This window comes from Elephas maximus, chromosome 25 (assembly GCF_024166365.1).
Source record: "Elephas maximus indicus isolate mEleMax1 chromosome 25, mEleMax1 primary haplotype, whole genome shotgun sequence".
In the NCBI taxonomy this organism is placed as follows: Eukaryota; Metazoa; Chordata; class Mammalia; order Proboscidea; family Elephantidae; genus Elephas; species Elephas maximus.
Window position 1 is genome coordinate 33,967,076 of NC_064843.1, and position 21,451 is coordinate 33,988,526.

Here is a 21,451-nt window from a genome sequence, read left to right on the forward strand (position 1 = left end):
ACACTCTTCCTTGGCCCCATCCCATCGTTCCTTACATCTCAGCTTAACTGACACTTTTTTGGAGAGGACTTCCCCAACCACGCAACTTAAATAAATCCCCCTTGTTATTTTTTCTTATGACACCCAGTTCTTTTTCTTCGTAGACCTTTTATAATTTATAGTCATTTACTCATTTATGTGTTAACTCATTTAATACCTGTCTTTTCCCAACACTCAAGCTCCATTGGAGAACTATGTCTGGGTCACTCTCACTGTATCCTCAGCCCCCAACATCGTGCTGGCACATGGTTAGTACTCCATCAACACTGCTTGAATGACCCAGTAAGCTGTTGTTGTTAGGTGCTGTCAGGTTAATTCCTACTCATAATGACCCCATGTGACAGAGCAGAACTGCCCCATAGGGTTTTCTTGGCTGTAATCTTTATGGAAGCAGATCGCCAGGTTTTTCTCCCATGGAGCCTCTGGGTAGGTTTGAACCACCAACCACTTGGTTAGTGGCCAATAGCTTAACCGTTGCACCACCAGGGCTCCAGTGAATAAGCTACTGGACTGTTAAGATGCCTAAGAGCAGCGATCTATAATGTCACAGTTATATACCCATTATGAATCAAATCTTGCACTCTAGTTCAAAAAGCCACTAAAAAGATGGGAAAGAGGGGTTCAGCTTTTCCTCTTATAAGCAGCAATATCTGGTCAGCAGTGGAGCACTCACTTGAGGGAGGCCACGTTTGCCTCTCCCACCCCCAGCCACATTTACCACCTACCCATTTCTCCTGGAGCCGCTCCACCTCCTCTTCATGGGCTGCCTTCTGCCGCTGCAGGGCAGTCTGCCCCTCTTGCTCAGCCTGGGCCAGCTGTCTGGCTGCTGCATCCCGCTCCTGCTCTGCCCGGCTCCGTTCAGTGTCCAGTTCCAGCTTTAGGCACCTCACCTCCCCTAAGATGCCAGCAAACAGGATCAGGTCTCTGAGCCTCTGCCCCACTCCTGCCTCCTATTAACATTGCCCCCTCCTCCACTTCATGAGCACCTCCTATCTCAGAGGCTCTGGGCCTGGCTGGGGAAGGAGTAGGCCCCATTCCAGTTGGATTCTCACCTTGGATCACGTCCTTGGCTTGCGTGACAGTTTGAATCTGGATCTCCAGCTGCCCCTTGGTGACCTCTATCAGAGAATTTTGTTGTTGGGCCTCAAAGAGACTGCTTTCCAGTAGCTCCTTGACCGAGCTGTGAGATTCAAGAATCAGGAAGAAGTCTTACCCTTCAAGCCCTTCGTTGTTGTTGTTGTTTAGGTGCTGTTGATTTTTGACTCATAGCAACCCCATGTGTCAGAGTAGAACTACCTATAGAGTTTTCTAAGCTATAATCTTTATGGGAGAAGATTACCAGGTCTTTCTCCCGTGGAGCAGCTGGGTAGGTTCAAGCTTCTAACCTCTTGGTTAGCAGCCGAGCATTTAACCATTGCACCACAGGGCTCCTTGCCTTCATTAAGAATAGTAGTGTTCTAAGTAGTAACTACCTGGAGAAGGTTAGGGGGGCAACCATAAATTCATAACTCTTTTAGAACCCAACCACGTAGGGCAGGGAGCTTAGCTTGGCTACCCCTTGCCTTGCAAAACTCTGCTCTGCCTTTGGCTGAACTGGGTCTGGGCCCTACCTGAGCCCCAGCAGTTGCTCAGAGAGGCCCTGCCGGTCCCGTTCCACAGCTTGCAGCCGCACCTCTAAAGCTGCCTTCTCTCGTACTAGGGTCTCCCTCTCCTGGACCGCCCTGGCCAGCACTTCTTCTTGTCGCTTTGCCTCCTGCTGTAGCTGCTCCAGCTGAGTTGTGGCTGCCTCCTGCTGGTGGCACGCCTGAGGGGAAGAACGTGGTGAGGCGCAGTAGGGGCAGGATGTTCCCTGGGGCCAACTGCTAGGATAGGGCCATCAGCTCTTCAGAGATGCTGAGCCCAGCTGTGAGCCCTGAGCCCTGCCCGCCTCCACTCAATTTATCTGCTTCCCTGATCATCCCATAGAGTACCCAGCCTAGGAAGCATACTTTTATGTGAGCAAGACCCTGTGCTAGGGACTGCAGGAGACCTGCCCCTAAGGAGTTTTTAGTCTTAAGAAGTGAAACACATAGTACCAGAAAGAAAGTGATCAGTGCCCTGAGAAAGAGACTCCGAGGAGAAATAATGAATAATTATTGGGGCACTAAGTGGACAGGTGACTTTTGAACCTGGTCATTGGTTAAAAAAATTTTTTTTTTAAAAATAGAATCCCTGCTAAATGTTGGGCACTGTGCTAAAAGCTGGAGGAATAAAAACAAGCAAGACATAGCCCTGCCTTCAAGGAGCTTTTGGTCTAATGGGGGAGACAAGTCAATATAGTCTGAAGGGTGTGATGGTTGAAAGAAGTCTGATGTGCCGTCAGAGTGCCTGAGAGGCATCTAATCAAACTGGGTTGTGTGAAGTAGGGCCTAAGGGGAGTGGGAAGCAGAGATTCCTACAGACAGCGAAGGGGAGAGGAGAGTCAAGGGATGCTAAGGTAGCAGAACTGGTACAGAAAGGGGCCACAGAACTCCAAACTGTGAACAATCTCTTGTGTAGGTACTGCCACTGCTGCTTTCAGAGGGTTGATGTAAAAAAGAGGGATCCTGGAAATTTTTAGAAGGAAGTAGTAAAATAAATTTAAAAAGAAATTCTGGAAAGCCATTTCTGTAAATAATCATAATTTATATAGATATATATGTGTATGTGTTACGGATTGAAATGTGTCCCCCAAAAATACATGTTGTAAATCCTAGTGTCTATGCCTGTGATTATAATCCCATTTGGGGATGGGTTGTCTTTGTTATGTTAATGAGGCAGGGTTAGTGTAGGGTGTGTTTTGAGCCAATCGCTTGAAATATAAAAGAGATTAAACAAGCAAGCTAGAGAAGCAGAAATGGGGGAAGAAAGATACCAAGCCACGTGATGACCGCCCAGGAACAGAAGCTCTAAGAGACAAGGACCTTCAGTGCTTACAGAGACAGAACTCTTCTAGTCTCCTAAACTGTGAGAAAATAAATGTCTGTTTGTTAAAGCCACCCACTTGTGGTATTTCTGCTGTAGCAGCACTAGATAACTAAGACAGTATATATAAACATACATCCCATTTCTATACATTTCTTCTTAGAAAAAACTGGAAGATTATATCCCAAATTAGTAGCACTGGTCACTTCTAGGAAGTTAAGACTTTCACTTCTGGAATCTCTGTAGTGTTATAACTTTGTATAATGAACATGCATCATACTCTAAGGTGACGGCGTTTAGTTTGTTTTGTCTTCTCACCTCACTCAGCTTCCCCTGAATTTCTTCCTTCTCTTCTTGGATGCCCCTGAGATCTGCCTGCAGCTCAGCCCCAGTCTCCTCTGCTTTCTGCAGCTGTGCCTCCAGGTGCGTTTTCTGTTCCCACAGGGCTTCCCTGCTCCTCTCTGTCTCTGCCAGGTCCATCTGCAAAGCATTTCTTGCCTGCTCTGCTGCCTCCATTCTGCTGCACACAGACTGGTTCTCCTGTTCTAACTACTGGTCAAAAAGGGAAAGGGGTAAAAGGACATTGACAACACATGGTTACAGTTTAGGGATCAGGTGCTGAAGCTGAAATCCAAGTGAGATTTGAATCTATTCTCCAAAGATGAACACAGGAGTGCTTATAAGAGAGGGGAGAACCCATTCATTTGAACCAGTGCCTACATTCCAGGTACTAGATGGGCTGGCTGATGAGGATAGAGATCAAAAGGACAAAACCTTGCTCTCAAAGACTTTAGTAAAATGGAACACAAAACATTTCTGGGGCTCAAGAAAACAGGGGTAGGGAGGAGATACGTTAAATTTGTAACCTATAAAGAAGATTCTTTAAGACTTGGGCTCTTTGCCAGATCTTTGTCTGGTGACGGCTATTATCTCATAGATTAAAAAACTAAACGTTCACCTAAAGCATGATAAAAAAAAAAACCATCTCTGGACTTTAAGGTAAATCACCAGGGCTAGGAAGGAGCCCCCTTCTACAGGACATGGGGCTCCTTCCTAGCCCTGGTGATTTACCTTAAAGTCCAAAGATGGTTTTCTTTTGGGTGTGGAAGGGAATATTTTTAATGGCTAAGGTCAATCCTTATACTCTTTGCTCTGCTCCACATTGTAAATGTTCCTTTTGCTCATTTCACAACTACATTTGGGAGCAATCTGTCTGGGACTGTTCCATTTGGGGACTCTTCTTTGTCATGGGCACCAGCTGTAGCTGTCGCTAACTTGCCCTCGATCAGGGCCAGTCCTACGCCAGAGATCAGAGAAATCATTGCTCACCTGGAGAAGCTGCTGGTTCAATCCAATTTTATCTAAGGCCAAAGCCTCATTTAAGGCACTGAGCTTGACAGCTGCAGCCCGAAGATCAGCTACTTCTACCTTCAGGCTGTTCTCAGAACTCGACAGCTCTGCAATTGACTGTTCTGCCTAAAAACAAAGAGGGTGAAAGAGTTCCCTACTTCCAGTTTTCCTGCAAACTTAAACAGCTCACATCCTCAGCATCTGCTGCTTTCTTTGTACAAAGATCATTAAACACTCCATTCCCTCCGTTACATCCTAAGCAAGTTTTCCCTTCAGTCATTGATGAGTAAGACCGCAACTCACAGTGTAAGGCACAGACACAGGATACATAAACAATTACAACTGTAATGATTCTATTGAAAATGTAAGGGTGAAGTGGTCTGGAGCTCAAAGAAGGTATTAATTCAGTCTGGGAGACTCAAACATGCTTGGCAGGGGAGTTGACAATTAACTTGGGTATGGAGAGATGAGGAAGAGCGTGCTGGTTGAATACAGAGGACACAGGCAGTCCAGGCAAAGGGAAGAGTATACGCAAAGTATTAGTGTCAAGAAAAAACATGGTAAAACTGAGAATGCAATTAGTGCTGCGAGCAGGAGCAAGGAAGAAAGGCCTGGAGATCTACTTTTGGAAATCAGCCAGCGAAAGCCCCATGGATTGCAATGGTCCAATCTGTAAGCAATCATGTGGACGGTGCAGGACCAGGCAGTGTTTCATACCATTGCGCATGGGGTCACCATGAGTCAGGGGCCAACTGCGTAGCAGCTAGTAATGACAACGGCAGGAACAAAGATATATAAATGAGAAGTTAGCATAGGGAATTTGGAGTGGAAGAGGATGCTAGAAATACAGTTTGGGCCAGATGGCAATAGGCTTCGAATGTGGCACCAAGAAGCCTGGAAGTCATTGAATGGTTTTAACAAAGAGACTGCCATAATCAGGTTTATACATTAAAAAACTCATGCAAATTCCAGTATAGAGGATATGCTGGGAGGGAGCGAATCCAGAAGCAAAGACAGTAACTGAGGCAAGAAATATGAGGGATCATGGCTTGAGGGGTGAGGAATGAGGCAGACTGCATACCCTTTACCTATAAACACATCTTTGGAGGCTGCCCACCCAGCAACTGACAGAGAAGCCCTACGCACCCTAGCCAGCGCTGAGGTCACCTCTGCTTGCTCCTGCCTCAGTAACTCCCCTTCCAAGTGACTCGACTCCAGGGCTTCCCGAAGTGTGATCAATTCACTGAGGGATTCCGACTGTTTGGCTTCCAGGCCCACCAGTGTCTCCTGACTAAGATGGGAAGGAAAGGGGTTAGAGAAGTCTTAGGGAGTGGCCACCCCTAAAGGTAAAAGGAATATAATTACCTCTGCTAGACAAAAAAGAAAAAAAAATGAGGAAGGTCTCTAAAAACTGAAAAGGAAACATCTCTAAGGCATAGTTAAGTGAAAAAAGCAAGGTAAAGAACAGTATATATAGTATGCTACCTTTCATGTGAGAAATTGGAGAAAATAAGAATAGAGGCTTGTATTTGTATAAAGCAGCACTGGGAAGATGAACAAGAAATTAGTTAAAATGGTTATCCAAGGAGGAGCTGTGGGATGATGGGGGCTGGGGTGGGAGTGAGACTTCTCTGGGTATATCTTTTTGTATAGTTTTGACTTTTGAACCATACAAATGCATAAATGACTTAAAAAATAAAAACTTTAAAATATATAATTATCTCTGTAGATTGTTGGTCTTTCCCATTGGTACCTAGGAGATCACTCTGAGTACAAGTCATGACCCTTATGGCAGTCCTGCAAGATTCAATTATTCACGCCTAGTGGATGCAAAGAACTAGGGCCAGGTGGAGGGGGCATACCAAAGACGGAGAAGATAGAGTCCTTGCCACCAGGTACTGAAGACCCAACATATGTCAGGCTTATGCTGGCATTTTGCGAACACCGCTCTAATCTTCACCACAGCGCTTCCAGGTAAGAATCATCATTCCAATTTTACAAATTTGCCCAAGTGGCAGAGTCATAATTTAAACCAAGAGTTTGCCTGGCTCTAAAGCCTTTGCTCTTTCCATGACATCACAGAGGGAATTCACAGATTAGCTGGGGAAATAATCCCTTTCCTTCCTACCCTTTAGCCGACCCAAACTACAAACTTTCCTGCTTCCTTTCCTTTAGTCCTTCTTTGATTCCCTACCAATTAAAATACGTTAAGCCCAGCTCAAAGGCTACCCCTGGTCCATGAAGCTTTCCCTGGTCCTCAATAATTAACTGTTACTCTGACCCACCGAAGGACCTAGCTTGAGTAACCTGTATTTCATCTGGCCTCATGTCAGTTAGCTGTTAACTTGTCTGTCTTCCCTACTAGACTAAGCTCCCTGAGAGCAGGACCCTTGTCATGCTCATTTCTCTATCCCGCATGGTGCCTCACCCATTGTGGATGCTCAGCAAAGCCTGGGTGAACTTTCCGTATTCATCTTTCTGCAAAGGAAGGAGCAGTACGCTAATCTGAACCCACTGCAGGCCAGGCTTCAATTTACTCCACTTTCCAAGAGAGGGGAGTGGGTGGGGGTGAGGGAGGGCATGCAATTGAAGGGAAGGCCAGGCCCCAGTGAGGGGGAGACTGGGCACACTTACAGGCGCTCCCTTTCACGGACGGCCAGGTGCAGCTCCTCCTGCTGCTCCTCCTTCTCCCCCTGGGCAGAGTCCCCCTGCAGCTGAAGCTCCACGTTTGCCCTTCGTAGTCGCCAGGCCTCCTGCTCCAGCACTTCCAGTTGCTGCTGCAGCCCTTCCCTGGCCTTCTCTAGGAGCTCTCGCTCCCTGGAAGAAGAAAGTGCTGGAGATGGACAGAGATCCTGGGACCCAAAATTCTTCCTAGAAGTAGACATCACAGCATCGAAGGGAAGAGGCACAGTTTCTATTAAGCGTCTCATCTTCTCTTTTGAATGAGAAACCTTTTTTAGAATCACCAAGACCCAGCACCAAGTGGGAAGGAACAAGCACCATCCAAAGCTAGGCAGCCCCGAGCAGCCCTGGGTCTCAGGGAGAGCAGGGTCAGCCAACCAAAAGCATGATGGGAGTAGATAAATGGCTACATGAGGACTGAGAGCAGGAATGCAAGGGTGGAGGAACCGTTGCTGCTCACTTGCTGAGAGAGTCCACCTCTCCCTGGAGGTCCACCGTCTGCCCTGCCAGGGTGTCCCGCTCCCCAGTGAGTGTCTGCAGCTGCTGTCGCAAGGCCTCGCCCTCTTCCTCCCACTGGTCGTGCTGCTGCTGCAAGAAGCTCACAGCCTCCTGACAGCCCGAAAGCTGCTGCCTCAGGTCCTGTGCAGGGAGAGCCAGAGAAAGGGTACAAGGGGCTGGAGGGCAAGGGCAAAGGAGGGATGCCACAAGCCCCAATGCAGGGCTGGGCTGGGCAGGGGCTGGTGCAGCACGGGTAAGCTGAGAAGAGATGTGACCAGCTGAGGAAACAGAAGAGGAGAGGTCATTGGGCTTCTGTGGCTCTAGCATCTTAGAGTTTATGATCTGCAAATGCTTTGTGGCTTGAGAGCCCTGGGAAAGCACAAGGGTACAGTGGTATGGGGGAAAGTAGTCTCCCAGTGCTCCGGTTGCCAATGTTTGCATAGTGCCATGTGGAGTGTGCCACTGACATGGAGAATGTGTCTGTTATCCACAAGTACAATGGGGCGGACACAGAAAGATTCTAATGAGCACTCTGGGGTGTTACCCAAGCACCTCATGATGGGTCAACCAAGTGAAAGGGGCAGTCCAGGCTGGGGGTTACCTGGGGTACAAATCAGTTTAGATATCCACTCTTGTGGCTGAGGAGGAATGCTGGGGATTCTCACCTGCACCGCCTGGCGTCTCTGGGTCAGCACTGAACACACTAGAGTAAGAGCCTTGCCTGGGTCCTGGGGGTCAAGCTGGGAACAGAAGCCACTAGAGTCCAACTCCAAGGAGCTTTCAGGACCACAGCCTTGGGTCATATTGTCCCCTTCTTCCACCATGGCCTGAAACCCAACACAGGGCGTCACCACCCTACTGACCAAGACCTCGAGTCCATACAGAGGACTTAGTCTACAACCTGGACGTACCTGATGTTTTCCATCTCAACTCCTCTCCCCAGGGGGTAGGAGAGGGATATCTAACGGCTAAAAATGTCTGGTTCCTTCAACTCTCCACCTTTGATCCCCCAAACCTAGGACTAGCAACAGGGCTAGAGCACTCCCTGATGTAATGACAAATGAAGTAAGGAAGGAAGAGGAGGCTAATGAGGTAATGGAGGCTAGAATTCAGCCTCTGAGAGTTGCAGCTGGCAAGAAGAAAGAAGGCCTGTCTAGACATGAATCCTTAGCTACCCTCCCTTAGGGTTCTAGTCTTCAAATACATTCAGGAACTCACCCCCATCAGGCCCTAAGCTCAAACACCTGCAGAGAGTGGAAATCTAGGCATGACTGAAAGGAGAGTAGTGAGGCACAATCTGGTCACCAAGAACAAGAGGCTCACCGGTACCTGGGTTATATCCTTGATCACCTGCTGTAAAGACAGGTTCTCTTCTTGGGCATTCCTACTAAGAGATGCCTCATGTTCCATTAATTCTGCATGATTTGTCTCCTGTACAGGGAACAAAGCAGAGCCTATGAGCCAAACTCTCAGAAGAGACTTTATAATTCCTGGTCCCACACCAACCCAAGTCTCATTCTGTCCATTCTGTCAACCTACTTTTTCCCTGGCCACACATGAGCCCTAATGGCGTCCCTCAAGAGTCTGAAGACAACGCAATGCAGTGATTAAGAGTTCAGATTAAGTGATTACAATCTCCAAATTAGACTGCTCAGATTCCAACTCTCTCGTTTACTAGCTTGAGGCTCTAGGCAACTGCGTCTTTGAGCTTTCATTTCCTTCTCTTTAAAACAGAAATAATAATTAACAGCAACAATTTCATAGATTTGTTTTGAGGTTTGAATGAAAAAATGCATTGAAATTACTCAACGAAGTGCCTGGCACAAAGCAAATGTTCAACAAATGAGTTATTATTGGATGGGGAGGTGGCTGCTACCTCTGCACAGCAAACTGATGTTTGAGACGTAAGAAGAAACCAGAGAAACCTCAGGGCCCAAAGCTAGAAGACTCAAGATTTCCTCTCTTCCTACCTATATTTGTGTTGGCGAAGGCCTGAGGACATAGGGTAGCACAAAAGGCCCACTCAGGGCTACAGGTATGTCTTATTTAGTCTATACAAAATCTAAGGAACCCTGCTGGCACAACAGGTAAGCACTGGGCCACTAACCGAGAGAAAAAAGACCTCCTCAGGAGAAAGACATGGTGATCTGCTTTCGTAAAGATTACAGCCAAGAAAACCCTATGCGGCAGTTCTGCTCTGTCAAATGGGGTCGCTATGAGTCAGAATCAAGTCAATGGCACCCAACAACAACAACATACAAAATCTGAAGCACCATTTAAAAACTGAGATAATTTGCATTAAAAATCTGACTTTCTCCTCCCCGCTTGACCCCTAGGACCCAGCTTCTCCCAAAATCTTAACAAGTGGTCTATACCCAGCCCACATTCCTACATGGCAGCAATTTATACTAGCTGTACAGTGGATGTCCCCTTTAGATGAGACAAGCACCCCCAATTCCTTTCCAGAACAAAGAATCACCTACCAGGATGTGCATGGTCTCTCTCAGAGCCTTTACCATCTTTTCATAGTCTTCATTTTGCTTCTGAGCCTGGGTCAGGAGGGCAGAGAGCTCAGTTACCCTAAAGACAAGAGCACAGTACTGTTACCTAGGCCACCCACTTCTGTGGACACAGCTACTACGCAGCACACCCCAACCCCAACACAGATGCTCCCCCTGCAGCCTCCCCAGAGTCCCTGGGTACCCCCAGCCCCTCTGCACCCCCTGCACACCACATGGTGCTATAGCCTTGAACTGGGGGAAGCCAAAAGCGCCACTCAGAAGACATGCGGGGATTTACCACATCTTAAGGCTGGAACATGTGTTTGGGGGCCCGAGAGCTGAAGGGAAGCCCTGGCCCAGGCCCTTCCAGGCCTCGCTTGATCTTGAAGTCAAGCACCCTGAAGCCAATAAGAACATCAGAATTGCCACATGGGATAGTACCAAGGTCCCTCCAGCCCAAGATTCTGACTCTGATAGGGGAAACAGAGGGACAATTTGGGAGAGATTACAGTCCACCTCCCTGATATTAACCTCAAAGTTCAAAGACTTTATCTTTATCACTTAACGCTGTATATTGGAGCTCAATACCTGGTATTACATGGGTGGCTAAATAAATATTTATTGAACGACAGTCATTTTTTTTGAAAGTTTTAATATTTTTACCCTATACCAGCTCTAAGAGCCCTAACTCACCAAATGGTGGTTCAATTATTGTATCAGTTAACAGACATTTATTGTCTGTCGTATAGCAGGTAAAGTGCAAAGCACTAGAAACACAAAACTTGCTAAGACAAGGCCTTTGCCCATGTGCTTCTCAGTGACTCCGAGACCAAAAAACAAAACAAAACCCCTGCAATTTATGTACACTGCCAGCAGGTGGTGACACAGCCCTAGTCACTGAGCATAAACTGAACTTTGGCCTGAGACTCAAAAGAGGTTCCCTGCTTAGGTTGCTACCCATCTTATAATCATTTTTTAAAAATTTATTTTATTATAAGGAGCTCTGGTGGTACAATGGTTAAGCACTTGCCTGCTCACTGAAAGGTCGGCAATTCAAAACCACCAGCAGCTTCATGGGAGAAAAGATCTCCGTAAATATTACAGCCTAGGAAACCCTATGGGGCAGTTTTACTCTCCTATAGGGTCGCTATAACTTGATGGCACACAACAACAACGTTTCATCGCAATCCAAAAATTAAAACAGCCAAACCAAAAAAAGAGGGCACAGGGACTAAATATTCAGTAAGATACAATGAGACTGATGCTGTAACGAACTGGTTGAAAGACCACAGGGGCATAGTAATTTAACAGATTACTTCTGCCTATTGAGGTCAGAGGCTTCGTAGATGAGGTGGCATTTGAACTATGCCTTAAAGGATAAGGCAGAGAAGGGAGGGGGGCACTCCAGGTTAAGGTCAGCAGGTAGAAAGGCAGGGAAACACAGAAGATGGGATAGTGAGTAGTTTCGTGTTGAAAGAACACAGAGGCACAGCTGGCCCTGGAAATCAACAGGAGAGGAAACGAGCACAGGACAGTCTGAGGGCAGAGGCCGGTGACATGCCCCAGCTGTGGCATCGGGTTTCAAACTAGCCTTCCTCTGGCCTATCTCCTTTCCCTCTCATGGTAGGAATGCCCTTGGCATCTCCCCTGCCTGTACCTGAATCCCCACGGGAGTTAGCTTGCCCTCTGCGAGCTCTTCCTCGAACCCCCTCTCACCGGTCCCGAAGCTCGGCCTTCTCCAGATCCCCTTGACTCTTCAGGTGTATTAACTCCTGGCTCTTCTCCTGGGCTTCCTTCTCCAGCTCCTGGGTCTTGGCTAACAGCAGCAGCAGCTGGGCTGGCTCACTCCCGTCTAGTCTCCCAGATCCATCAGATTCCCGAGACTGTGTTCCCATAGTCAAGCGCAGACAACAGGTCAACAGTGACCCTGAAAGCCTCATGTGCTCAGCCTTTAGTTCCGTCAGATCTCTGAGTACAAATAAGGAAGAGAGCAGACTCCAAGACAGACCAGCGAAGGGAACATGGAGGTCAGACCCAATGAGACCTGAGGAGTATGTCTGGGAAAAGTCATCTGAATCCAAAAACCACTGGTTGCCATCAAGTCGCTCCTGACACATGACAACCCGGTGTGTGTCAGAACGGAACTGGGCTTCACAGGGTCTTCAGTGGCTGATTTTTTGGAAGTAGATTGCCAGGACTTTCTTCCAAGGCACCTCTGGGTAGACTCAAATCTCCAACATTTTGGTTAGCAGCTGGGTGTGTTAACCATTTACACTACCCAGGGACTCCCAGTTACTCAAGTACCCCAGATAAAGCCAATCTCCCTAATGTCCTCCTTATGTCTTCCCACCAAATTTTCCCTCTCCCCTCCATACCACTCTGATGCTCCCTTCTACAGCAGCCCACCATCATAAGTCCACAACTGGTAAGTGCAAACCTTCTCCCTTCTTATCCCCACACTGACCTGTCAGTGGCTGACTTCATTTCCAGGAAGTGGCGTCGAAAGGTCACCACCTCCCTCCATAGGCTGAGAAGGCGACCATGCTCCCCCTTCAGATAGTCCTTGAAGAACTATGTGTTCAGAAACCCAGGTCATACCAAAGGGCAGAGGACTATCTTTTGCCAACATAGGAGTCTTAGATTTCTCTTGACTATTGGGGCAGGGGGCAGGAACTTACAGGAGATAATTACACACGGCAGTTTATATTCATGTTGTGTTGAAGGGTTTAATAAAGCTGGCAGTGGATCAAAAGATCTGGTATGGGAATATGGCCTACTTCTCAGCTAGATCAGAAAAGAAAATTTCTCCCTAAAGACGTCAGGAAATACCATTACCCACAGGCACACTTGTCCTGAACACAAGAGGAATTTTAGGCAGGTGCCATTAGTATGTTGCGATTGTGGCTTCTAAGAACAATCGCTACCACGAAACCACATCTTTTGATGTGCTGTGACATCACCTGGGCTATAAACACTGGAAGCCACACACTGTGAACTACTTTCTAAGTAAAACGTCAGTAAAGAAAACAGACATATGTATATCTATACAGTCCTGGTGGCACAGTGGTTAAAGCGCTCAGCCTCAAACCAAAAGGCCAGTAGTTTGAACCCATTGGCCATGGGAGACAATGTGGCAGTCTGCTCCTGTAATGATTACAGCCTTGGAAACCCTATGGGGCAGTTCTACTCTGTCCTATAGGGTTTTTATGAGTGGGAATCAACTCGATGGCACATAACAGTAGTAAGAATATATAATGTGTATGTGTGCGTGTACACGTGTATATATACACACACACAAACACATGTGCACGTGCAATAGCAAAAAAGACTAGAAAACTAAATACCAAAATGTTGTCATTAGTTACCTTCAGATGGTGAGATTATGGATGATTTTTATTTTATTCTTCATTTTTTCCTGTATCTTTCAAATTCCTTATAATAACACATATTACTTTTATAATTGGGGGAAGGCAAAGGAAATGACAATGTTGCACTGCTATTCATAATGTTTTTCCTGGCTAATTCTTTTCAGGAGCAGATCACTGGGTCCTTCATCCTAGTCTGTCTTAGTCTGGATGCTCAGCTGAAACCTGTCCACCATGGGTGACCCTGCTGGTATTATTTATACCGGTGGCACAGCTTCCAGCATCACAGCGACATATAAGCCCCCACAATATGACAAACTGACACACACATGGGGGTAAAAAGGAAATAGTTGCACATGCTTTAATCTATTTCCTTTCAGGAAGCTTATTTGCTTCCTCAGGAGGCTGGGATCTCAGAGGTAATGTGGCATTGTAGAGAGAGCCAGACACATCTCTGTTGGACTCCAGGCTCTGCCACTTCTTAGTTGAGTGACTTAAGGCACTACCTTCTCAGTCTGTTTACTCAACTGTAAAATAAGAACAATAACTTCTACATCTCATTAGATCGTGTGAAGATAAAATAATATATATAACAAATGTTAGGCGCTAAGCACAGTGCCTTACCCACACTAGCTGCTCAAGAATTGGGTGCTATTACCTTTATTATCATAGGGTTATAATGAGAATTAAGTGACATAACCTGTGTAAATCACCCAGCATGATACCTGGCACGAAGCAAAGGCTTAGGAAACATTAGTTTCCTTTAAATGGGATCTAAAAATGTCCCAAGACCCATATCTGGTCTTTCTTCCCCCTGCAGACCTCCAGACTAGGGCTCAGTAAGCTTTCAGGTCCATCAAACCTAAGCTAGTCACTTTTGCAGGAACAGAGTTGCTTTGAGTGTCATGCATCTGCCAGCAAAACCTAGACTAGGCAGGTTAAGGCCAGAATCCAGCTAAGGGCCCAGGAGACCAGAGCTGCCTGCATGGGTTGTGGCAGTTTCCACCCAAGCCCTGAAGTTAATCCCTTCCAGCACTACCACGGCAATGCCCGGAGTGTACAGCCCTCTTCTCACATTCTAGCTCCTATTCCGCCTACCTCCTGCTCCATTCTCCACTGGCTCTCCTTCCTCATTAGCTCATCCCGGGCACGGCTCCAGTCCACTGTCAATTTTTCCACATCTTCCCGAAGGGCTTTATTCACCACATCAGCTTTTTCCATGTGCAGCCGAAGCTGGGTGTTCACCTCTGCTAGACTCTCACACCTGCACTGGGGAGGGGTGGGAGCAAGGGCAAAATAAAAGTCTGGCTCAACCCTTGGATCTCATGGAGTAAGATGACAACCATTGGAATTTTCCACTGGCAGGAATTACAGGCTCAGGCTGAAGTCCATGGTGTTAATCCATGTTAGCCCTCAGGACAGAGGTTTCCCATCAACCTTGTCCACCCATCAGCCAATCACCCAGGCCAGGGAATTTGGGGTCCATCACCTCTGTTGCTCATCCTCCAATCGGATTAGCAGCTGTTCCAGGTTTGGCTCTTCCATGCTTTCCCACCTCTGAGGGATCGGCCCCTGGCCAGACAGAGACAAGCTTTATTTACTTCCACAGAGAACATCACTCAGACCGACTCCTTAATGCCCCTTTGACACCAGCCTACTTTCTTTTTATTATCTCTCCCCTTTGTTAGCAATATTCTTTTCTCAATCACTGAATCCTGAGAGCAAATCTACTGCATTTCTCTTTCCCAAAATAAACCAGTGACCCCTTTTGAAAGATGACATTTGATAGTGAGAAAAACCTTCAAACTAAGAATCATAAGATACCTCTTTCACTAACGTCCTTGACTTCCATTACACTAAATTTTGGACCTTGGAAAATTACTTATCTTCTCTGGGTCACCATACCTTCAGCTACAAAATAAAGGTGACAGCACGTCCCTCAGAAAGTCGCTTTGTACATTAGGTGACATACGTCCGTAACAATGCCTAATAGTGCCTGGCCTACACATAGAAGATGCTCAATAAGTTTTGTTTTTTTCCTTCCTCAGAGAGAACTTTTCTGAGGAATATAGCAGAAGGTGCAGAGAGGGAGCTGGAACAAAGACAAAATTGGGTTTTTCAAAGCCAGTTCTACCCAGTCAGCAGCAGAAATAAATCCCTGGGCCACAAACATGTTTTTCAGGCCCTCAAAGAAACACATTTCTCTAAGACAGATAAACACTGACACCTGCTGGAGGAGAAATGCATTTCTCCCCTCTAAGTCCCTGGGGGTGGCCGCTAACCAAAAGATTAGTGATTTAAGTCTACTCAGAGGAGCCTTGGAAGAAAGGCCTGGTGACCTACTTCTGGAAAGTCATGCATTGAAAACCCTATGGAACACAGTTCTATCCTGACACACATAGGGTCACCATGAGATGGAATCACCTTGATGGCAACTGTTTTTTTCCAATTTGATTACGTTTCCTGAAGCTGAATTTCATCCTTAGAGAGCAAAGGGTCAGAATCTGATGGGCTGAGAATAGCCAGGTCCACTGGAGATATCTGGGTGATAAAGCTCTCCAGGACTGAAAAAAGAGTGACTTCTACCAAACATCCCCTTATCCAACCCCAGGCTCCCTCAGTCAGCAAATGAAGCCTAACAAGTATATTCACTTAGGTCTCATGGGGAGCACAGAACTCAACCTCACTTACCCCAGTGGCTTCCAGCCGCTTCTCCAGGTCTTGGCACCAGTTCCGGTATTGCAACACCTGTGGCAAATAGAGCCGGCCCTGGGTAATGGGCACAGCTGGCACAAACAGTCCAAACCAAAGAAACCCACTGACATCAGCCTTTCCCCAGGATCTTAGGTGAACCTGTTGTGTATAGGGGAACTGGGTGACAAGAGTGAGGAAAGGCTATAGCATCTTATAGCTTCTACTTGGGCATTTAAATAATACCTTTAAATGCCTCTTGTGTCGGCTTTGGAACCAGAATACCCAGGGTCAGGCCTTAGCTCCAGACTAGGAGAGCACATGTGAACAACTAACTTAACCTTTGAAGACTAATCTTTAAAAGGGATCTAATACACAGCTCATGTGGCAGGTGTGAGCATCAAAGGAGAGGCTGTGTATAAAGCTGGAAGGTCTGGATTCCCTACCTCGCCAAGCTAGGTCTGGGCCATTCCCACCACATGGTTCTGCCTCCTGCAACACTTATCCCAACTTGGCACCCAGCTCCAGGGGGCGCTCTTCTCGTTTCCCCTCCCAGAAAAGGCGGGTGCCTCACCTTGGCCTGCAGCTTCCTCACAAGGCTTGCTTGCCTCTGCTGGGCCTCCTGGGAGCTCTTCAGCTTTCGCCAGGAGGCTGCCTGGTTCTCTGCCATCTGCTGCTGTAGTGCCAGCACTTGCCCCTCCAGCACCAGCTGCAGTGACTGGGGCTTCATGTTGTTCAGCTCAGGGCCTCCTGTCTCCATGGGGGCCAGACAGGCCACAGGCTCCTAGGCAGCCACAGGCTGTTCACCCCCAGCAGGGTCTCTAACCATTGCTGGGCCACCTCGACCTCCTTTTGAGCTGGGGGCCAAAGCACACGATGGAGTTGAAAGAACTATCTAAATGACTCAGATTTATTCAACAAGCACTCATGAAGCCTGGCAAAGCTGGGTTAGAGAAAGTAAACAGGCTCTGTTACTACAGGACTCCTCAGAAGCTTTAAAATACTCATACTCTTTAATATGGACCCTAATCTCTAAGGGAGTCCAGGGTGATGCAAACGGTTGACATGCTCAGCTGCTAACTGAAAGGCTGGAGATTCGAGTCCACCCAGAGGCACTTCAGAAGAAAAGCCTGGCGATCTACTTCTGAAAAATCAGCCAACAACCGGTTTACCAGTAATCTCTAAGGGGGGCAACGATGAGCAGCATTTCCCAAATTTATTTGACCACGAGACAAGCTCTGCACCAGGCCAACAGCTCCTGGTTCACCATTGTATCCCTAGCGCCCAACACAGTGCCAAATTAACATTTGTGAAATGAAGCATTGAAGGTGCTCTTAGTCTTGCAGCGGAGACAGATATAGTCATGGTAAAATGTGGTATGTACAAAAATAATAGAGAGATCGCGGGATGATATGGGAACGCTAAGGAAGTGCAAAGAAACCCTGGTGGTGCAGCGGTTAATGCGTTCAGCTGCTAATCAGAAGGTTGGTGGTTTGAACCCACCAGCCGCTCTTTGGGAGAAAGATGTGGTGGTCTGCTCCCATAAAGATTACAGCCTTGGAAACCCTATGGGGCAGTTGTACTCCGTTCTATAGGTTCGCTATGAGTTGGAATGAACTCGACAGCAACGGGGAAGGAAGGGCACTTAGCACAGTCTGGGGGGCTGTGAGCTGTGCGAATCATCATCATCATAGCTAATACTTGCTGAGTGCTTCTACAGGTCAGTCACTTTGTTAAGTGCTTACACGCATTACGTCATTTAGCATAAAAAAAAAAAAAAACCCAGTGCATTTAGCATAAATACCTTGAAACCTTCCAATGCCTTTCCATCACACTTTAGGATGTTATAACTCCTGATATGTAGATGAGGAAAAAGGCTTAGAAGGGCTAAGCAACTTGTTCCAGGTCACACGCTGGTATTTAGTAGACTGGGGGTTTGAACACAGGTAGTCTCACTCTCTGACAAAGAAAACAGGTGGCAGGTATTCCAGGCAGGGAACTCAAATGAGAGGGAAGAAAGAACCCACTGCAGCAGGATGACAAACCTTTCTCACCTGCCAAGAGCTGAGCCACACAGGACAGCAGGCCACAGGCAGGCAGGGGAGGCCAGCCGAACCTGGGAGAAGCAGAGGAACAGCTCTAAGGAAGAATTTTGGGTGCTTGTCCAAGCCCTGCCTCCAATGCTCTGTGACCTCAGGTATGTCGCTTCCCTTTTACTCCACATCCAAAAATGAGGGCATCCAGCTACATGACCTCTGAGTCTCTCAAGTCTCTAAATCCCATGATAATCCTATAATAACAATGGGAGAGGGGGGAGACGACAAACAGGACAGGTTAGAGCTCTCATTTTATTAGCCCTGAGACTCCCACCAGCAGGGTTAAATAATGTCTATAATTCCAACCACCTACCAAGAGACTGGAAACCCTGGTGGGATAGTGGTTAAGTGCTACGGTTGCTAACCAAAGGGTCAGCAGTTAGAATCCACCAGATTCTCCTTGGAAACTCTATGGGGCAGTTCTACTCTGTCCTGTAGGGTCACTATGAGTCGGAATCGACTCAACAATACTGGGTTTTGGGTTTTTTGGTTTTACCAAGAGACTGCTATATACAGGAAATACAAATCTAACGTTTGCACACACAGAGGGATTTTCAGGGGCCCCAAATCCCTTTAATGCACAAAACTGTTCATCTCATACATTCTGACTCAAATGCCACTTCCAGGGATGCTCTCCCAGATGTATCCCAGGACGACTCAATCACTTTTAAGGCTGATTTTAATATATGTCCTATATTACGTTTTATCATTATTATTTGTCTAATTTCTCTACTAACTTGTGAGTGCCTCAAAGGTGGGAGCTGTCTTACTCATTTTAGTCTTTAGTACCTCGTCAACAATACAGAATGAAGAGATGTGTGTGGGTCTCACTCCTAGCAGATATAAACCCTTGGCCAGAGGTTACAAATCAGTGGCCTGCGGGCTCTTTTCAACTATTGTGTGATCCACACGATGGCTTTTAAAAATTTAAATTAAGTGCCAACATTTACTAATGGGAGAATGCATATAAAAATCCAAATCTCTGGCTCCAGAGGCCCCCACTGCCTATTCTCTCCCTCACGTTGATACCAGATTCCCACTATCATTTATCATCGCACTTGTGCGTTGTTGTCTTATAAGAGTTACAGAGGAAACCTCACTTTACTCATTATATTATCTGCTGGGCAAATGAACATAGCTGAGTTTGCAGAGCCTGTATTAAGCAGTAGGGAAAGTACATAAAGCAGGAAGAGGAGGGTGACACCAATATGGCTTGAGGGTACTAACACCCAAACTGCCTCTTCCTAGTCTATAATCCAAGGTAATACAGCCTTCCCACATACCCCAAACATACTCCTTTTCTTTCCTTCCCTTCCACCAAGGCTAGTCAACCAACTCACTATGGCTCTGTGAAATGCTGGCTCTGCTGAATTAAATGGCACTCAATCCCTCTCTGCCACCTAGGTACAAACCTCCCAGGAAATTGCTCTCTATCCCAGGATTTCAGCAACACTCTACCAACAATAAGGGTACATCTTGGTTGTTCCAAGGGAGGTAGGGAGCCTTTTCTCTCCTAATACTGTGTGGGTTGGGCCAGGCTTTTGCACACACAGTGGGAGTTTCAGGGATCCAAAAGTCCCCTCAAGGAGCCCTGATGGTGCAACAGTTAAGTGCTTGACTGCTAATCAAAAGGTTGGTGGTTCAAAACCACCCAGAGGCTCCACAGGAAAAAGACCTGGCAATCTGCTCCTATAAAGATTACATGAGGTTACTAGGAGTTGGAATCGACTCGATGGCACCTAACAACAACAAAGGTCCTCTCACTCTCCACTGAATCCTTCCAAATATTAGGTTGAACCACATGAAACTGCCAACATTCACCCATACTTTCAACTACAGAAATGGCAATTTCATGAAGTTCAATCTAATATCTCCATAAGCAGCCCTGTTGAAGTTCCCAGAACTCTCATTTCAAATCCTCTTTTAGAATAAGGCTGCTATGAACACGCAAATATTATTTGGGAAGGTGATATTATGTTAGTAATGCTTCAGCAGAAAAACGGAATTATATGGTTATTCTACTTCAGCAGATAATTAAAAATTTTGAGAACTATTAGACATTTATTCCAATCCTCTCATTTTAAGGAAACAGAAACCTACGTAGATGAACTAATGTCATTTTGTTCATATTTTATATATATGTACCACTTATCTCAAAAAGTGACTTGAAATTGTAGCAAATGTACCATACTAATGTAAGATGTTAATAAAAGGGAAAGCTGAGTGCAGGGTATATGGAAACTATAAGATGTAAATCTAAAACTATTCTAAAAAATAAGTTTATTGTAAAAAATGATTTGAAGTGTTCTATGATTGTTGTTGTTAGGTGTTGTAGAGTCGATTTCGACTCATAGCAACTCCATGTGACAGAGTAGAACTGCCCCATAGGATTTTCTAGGCCGTAATCTATATGGAAGCAAATCACCAGGTCTTTCTACCGCAGAACTGCTGGGTGGGTTCCAACCACCAACCTTTAGGTTGGCAGCCAAGCATTCAACCCTTGTGCCACCAGAGCTCCTTGTTTTATAATGAAAGCCTCTAAAAATTCCCATAAACTATGAAACTGAAAATTTGCTAAGACAAGAATAAAAAAGAGGGAGAGGACAGAGAAAAATTACATCAAGAATCTTTCTGAAATGGAGCTTTAGCTCTGAGCTTCTGCAAGATGCAGTTCTGCGTAACCATAAAGGTCGGCAGTTAGACTCTGCCAGCCACTGCCTGGAAACCCAAGGGGACAATTCTACTCTGTCCTATAGGATCACTGTGATTCAGAACCTACCAGATAACAACAAAATTCTTTCTTTTTATGGGTCAGATCACCAAGGAATAAACTAGCAGAGCTCCAAAGGAAAGGTAGGTTTCCATGTCTCTCAGAAAAGAAAAAGGCTAGCAGCTGGCAAATGGTTAAGAGACTGGGTTGCATTCAAATGAGATAATGGGTGTCAGTGTACTTTGTAAACTGTACTGAACAGATGTTATCATTACTGCAGGAAAAGGAAAAGATTCACTTCTTTTAAACATGAATTTATCCCATAAACACTCACGAAGTCCAACCCAGTATCAGGCACTCCGCCATACCCAGACTCCGCCATTGTGGTACTGAAATGAACAAAACCTACATCCTAATTTTGCTGGAATCAGTCTGAGAAGGTCCAGACCCTTGCTAAAGACCAATAGCCACAAAGCATAGGAAATGACAGAAGAGTGATATAAATTACACAGCTAACCCCCCCCATCCAAAATACTCCAAAAGGAGTACTATCTAAATAAAAAGTATCCAAAGTTA

The 21,451-nt window shown here is 46.2% G+C and overlaps 1 protein-coding gene across 13 annotated transcripts in view; it reads right to left on the reverse strand.

The window, feature by feature from the left end:
* CEP250 (centrosomal protein 250) overlaps positions 1-21,451 on the reverse strand; it is a 48,486-nt gene that overhangs the window by 22,382 nt on the left and 4,653 nt on the right. For 2 of the 13 annotated variants that reach the window (XM_049870099.1, XM_049870097.1), the window contains exons 2-20: positions 18,124-18,185; positions 17,874-18,028; positions 16,644-16,926; positions 16,070-16,126; positions 14,868-14,950; positions 14,477-14,642; positions 12,478-12,584; positions 11,730-11,981; positions 9,996-10,092; positions 8,842-8,943; positions 8,178-8,339; positions 7,475-7,653; positions 6,967-7,149; positions 5,479-5,623; positions 4,312-4,458; positions 3,301-3,531; positions 1,650-1,843; positions 1,092-1,219; positions 765-934 (exon numbers count right to left, since the gene is read on the reverse strand). In XM_049870099.1, the coding sequence (XP_049726056.1) occupies positions 765-934; positions 1,092-1,219; positions 1,650-1,843; positions 3,301-3,531; positions 4,312-4,458; positions 5,479-5,623; positions 6,967-7,149; positions 7,475-7,653; positions 8,178-8,339; positions 8,842-8,943; positions 9,996-10,092; positions 11,730-11,981; positions 12,478-12,584; positions 14,477-14,642; positions 14,868-14,950; positions 16,070-16,126; positions 16,644-16,829 (2,589 nt within the window). In that variant the 5' untranslated portion in view covers positions 16,830-16,926; positions 17,874-18,028; positions 18,124-18,185. Of the gene's footprint in view, positions 1-764; positions 935-1,091; positions 1,220-1,649; positions 1,844-3,300; positions 3,535-4,311; positions 5,264-5,478; positions 5,624-6,966; positions 7,150-7,474; positions 7,654-8,177; positions 8,340-8,841; positions 8,944-9,995; positions 10,093-10,311; positions 10,396-11,729; positions 11,982-12,477; positions 12,585-14,476; positions 14,648-14,867; positions 14,954-16,069; positions 16,127-16,643; positions 16,927-17,873; positions 18,360-21,451 lie in introns of those variants that run through there. The other 11 variants (XM_049870096.1, XM_049870095.1, XM_049870103.1 and 8 more) reach the window with 9 other exon arrangements.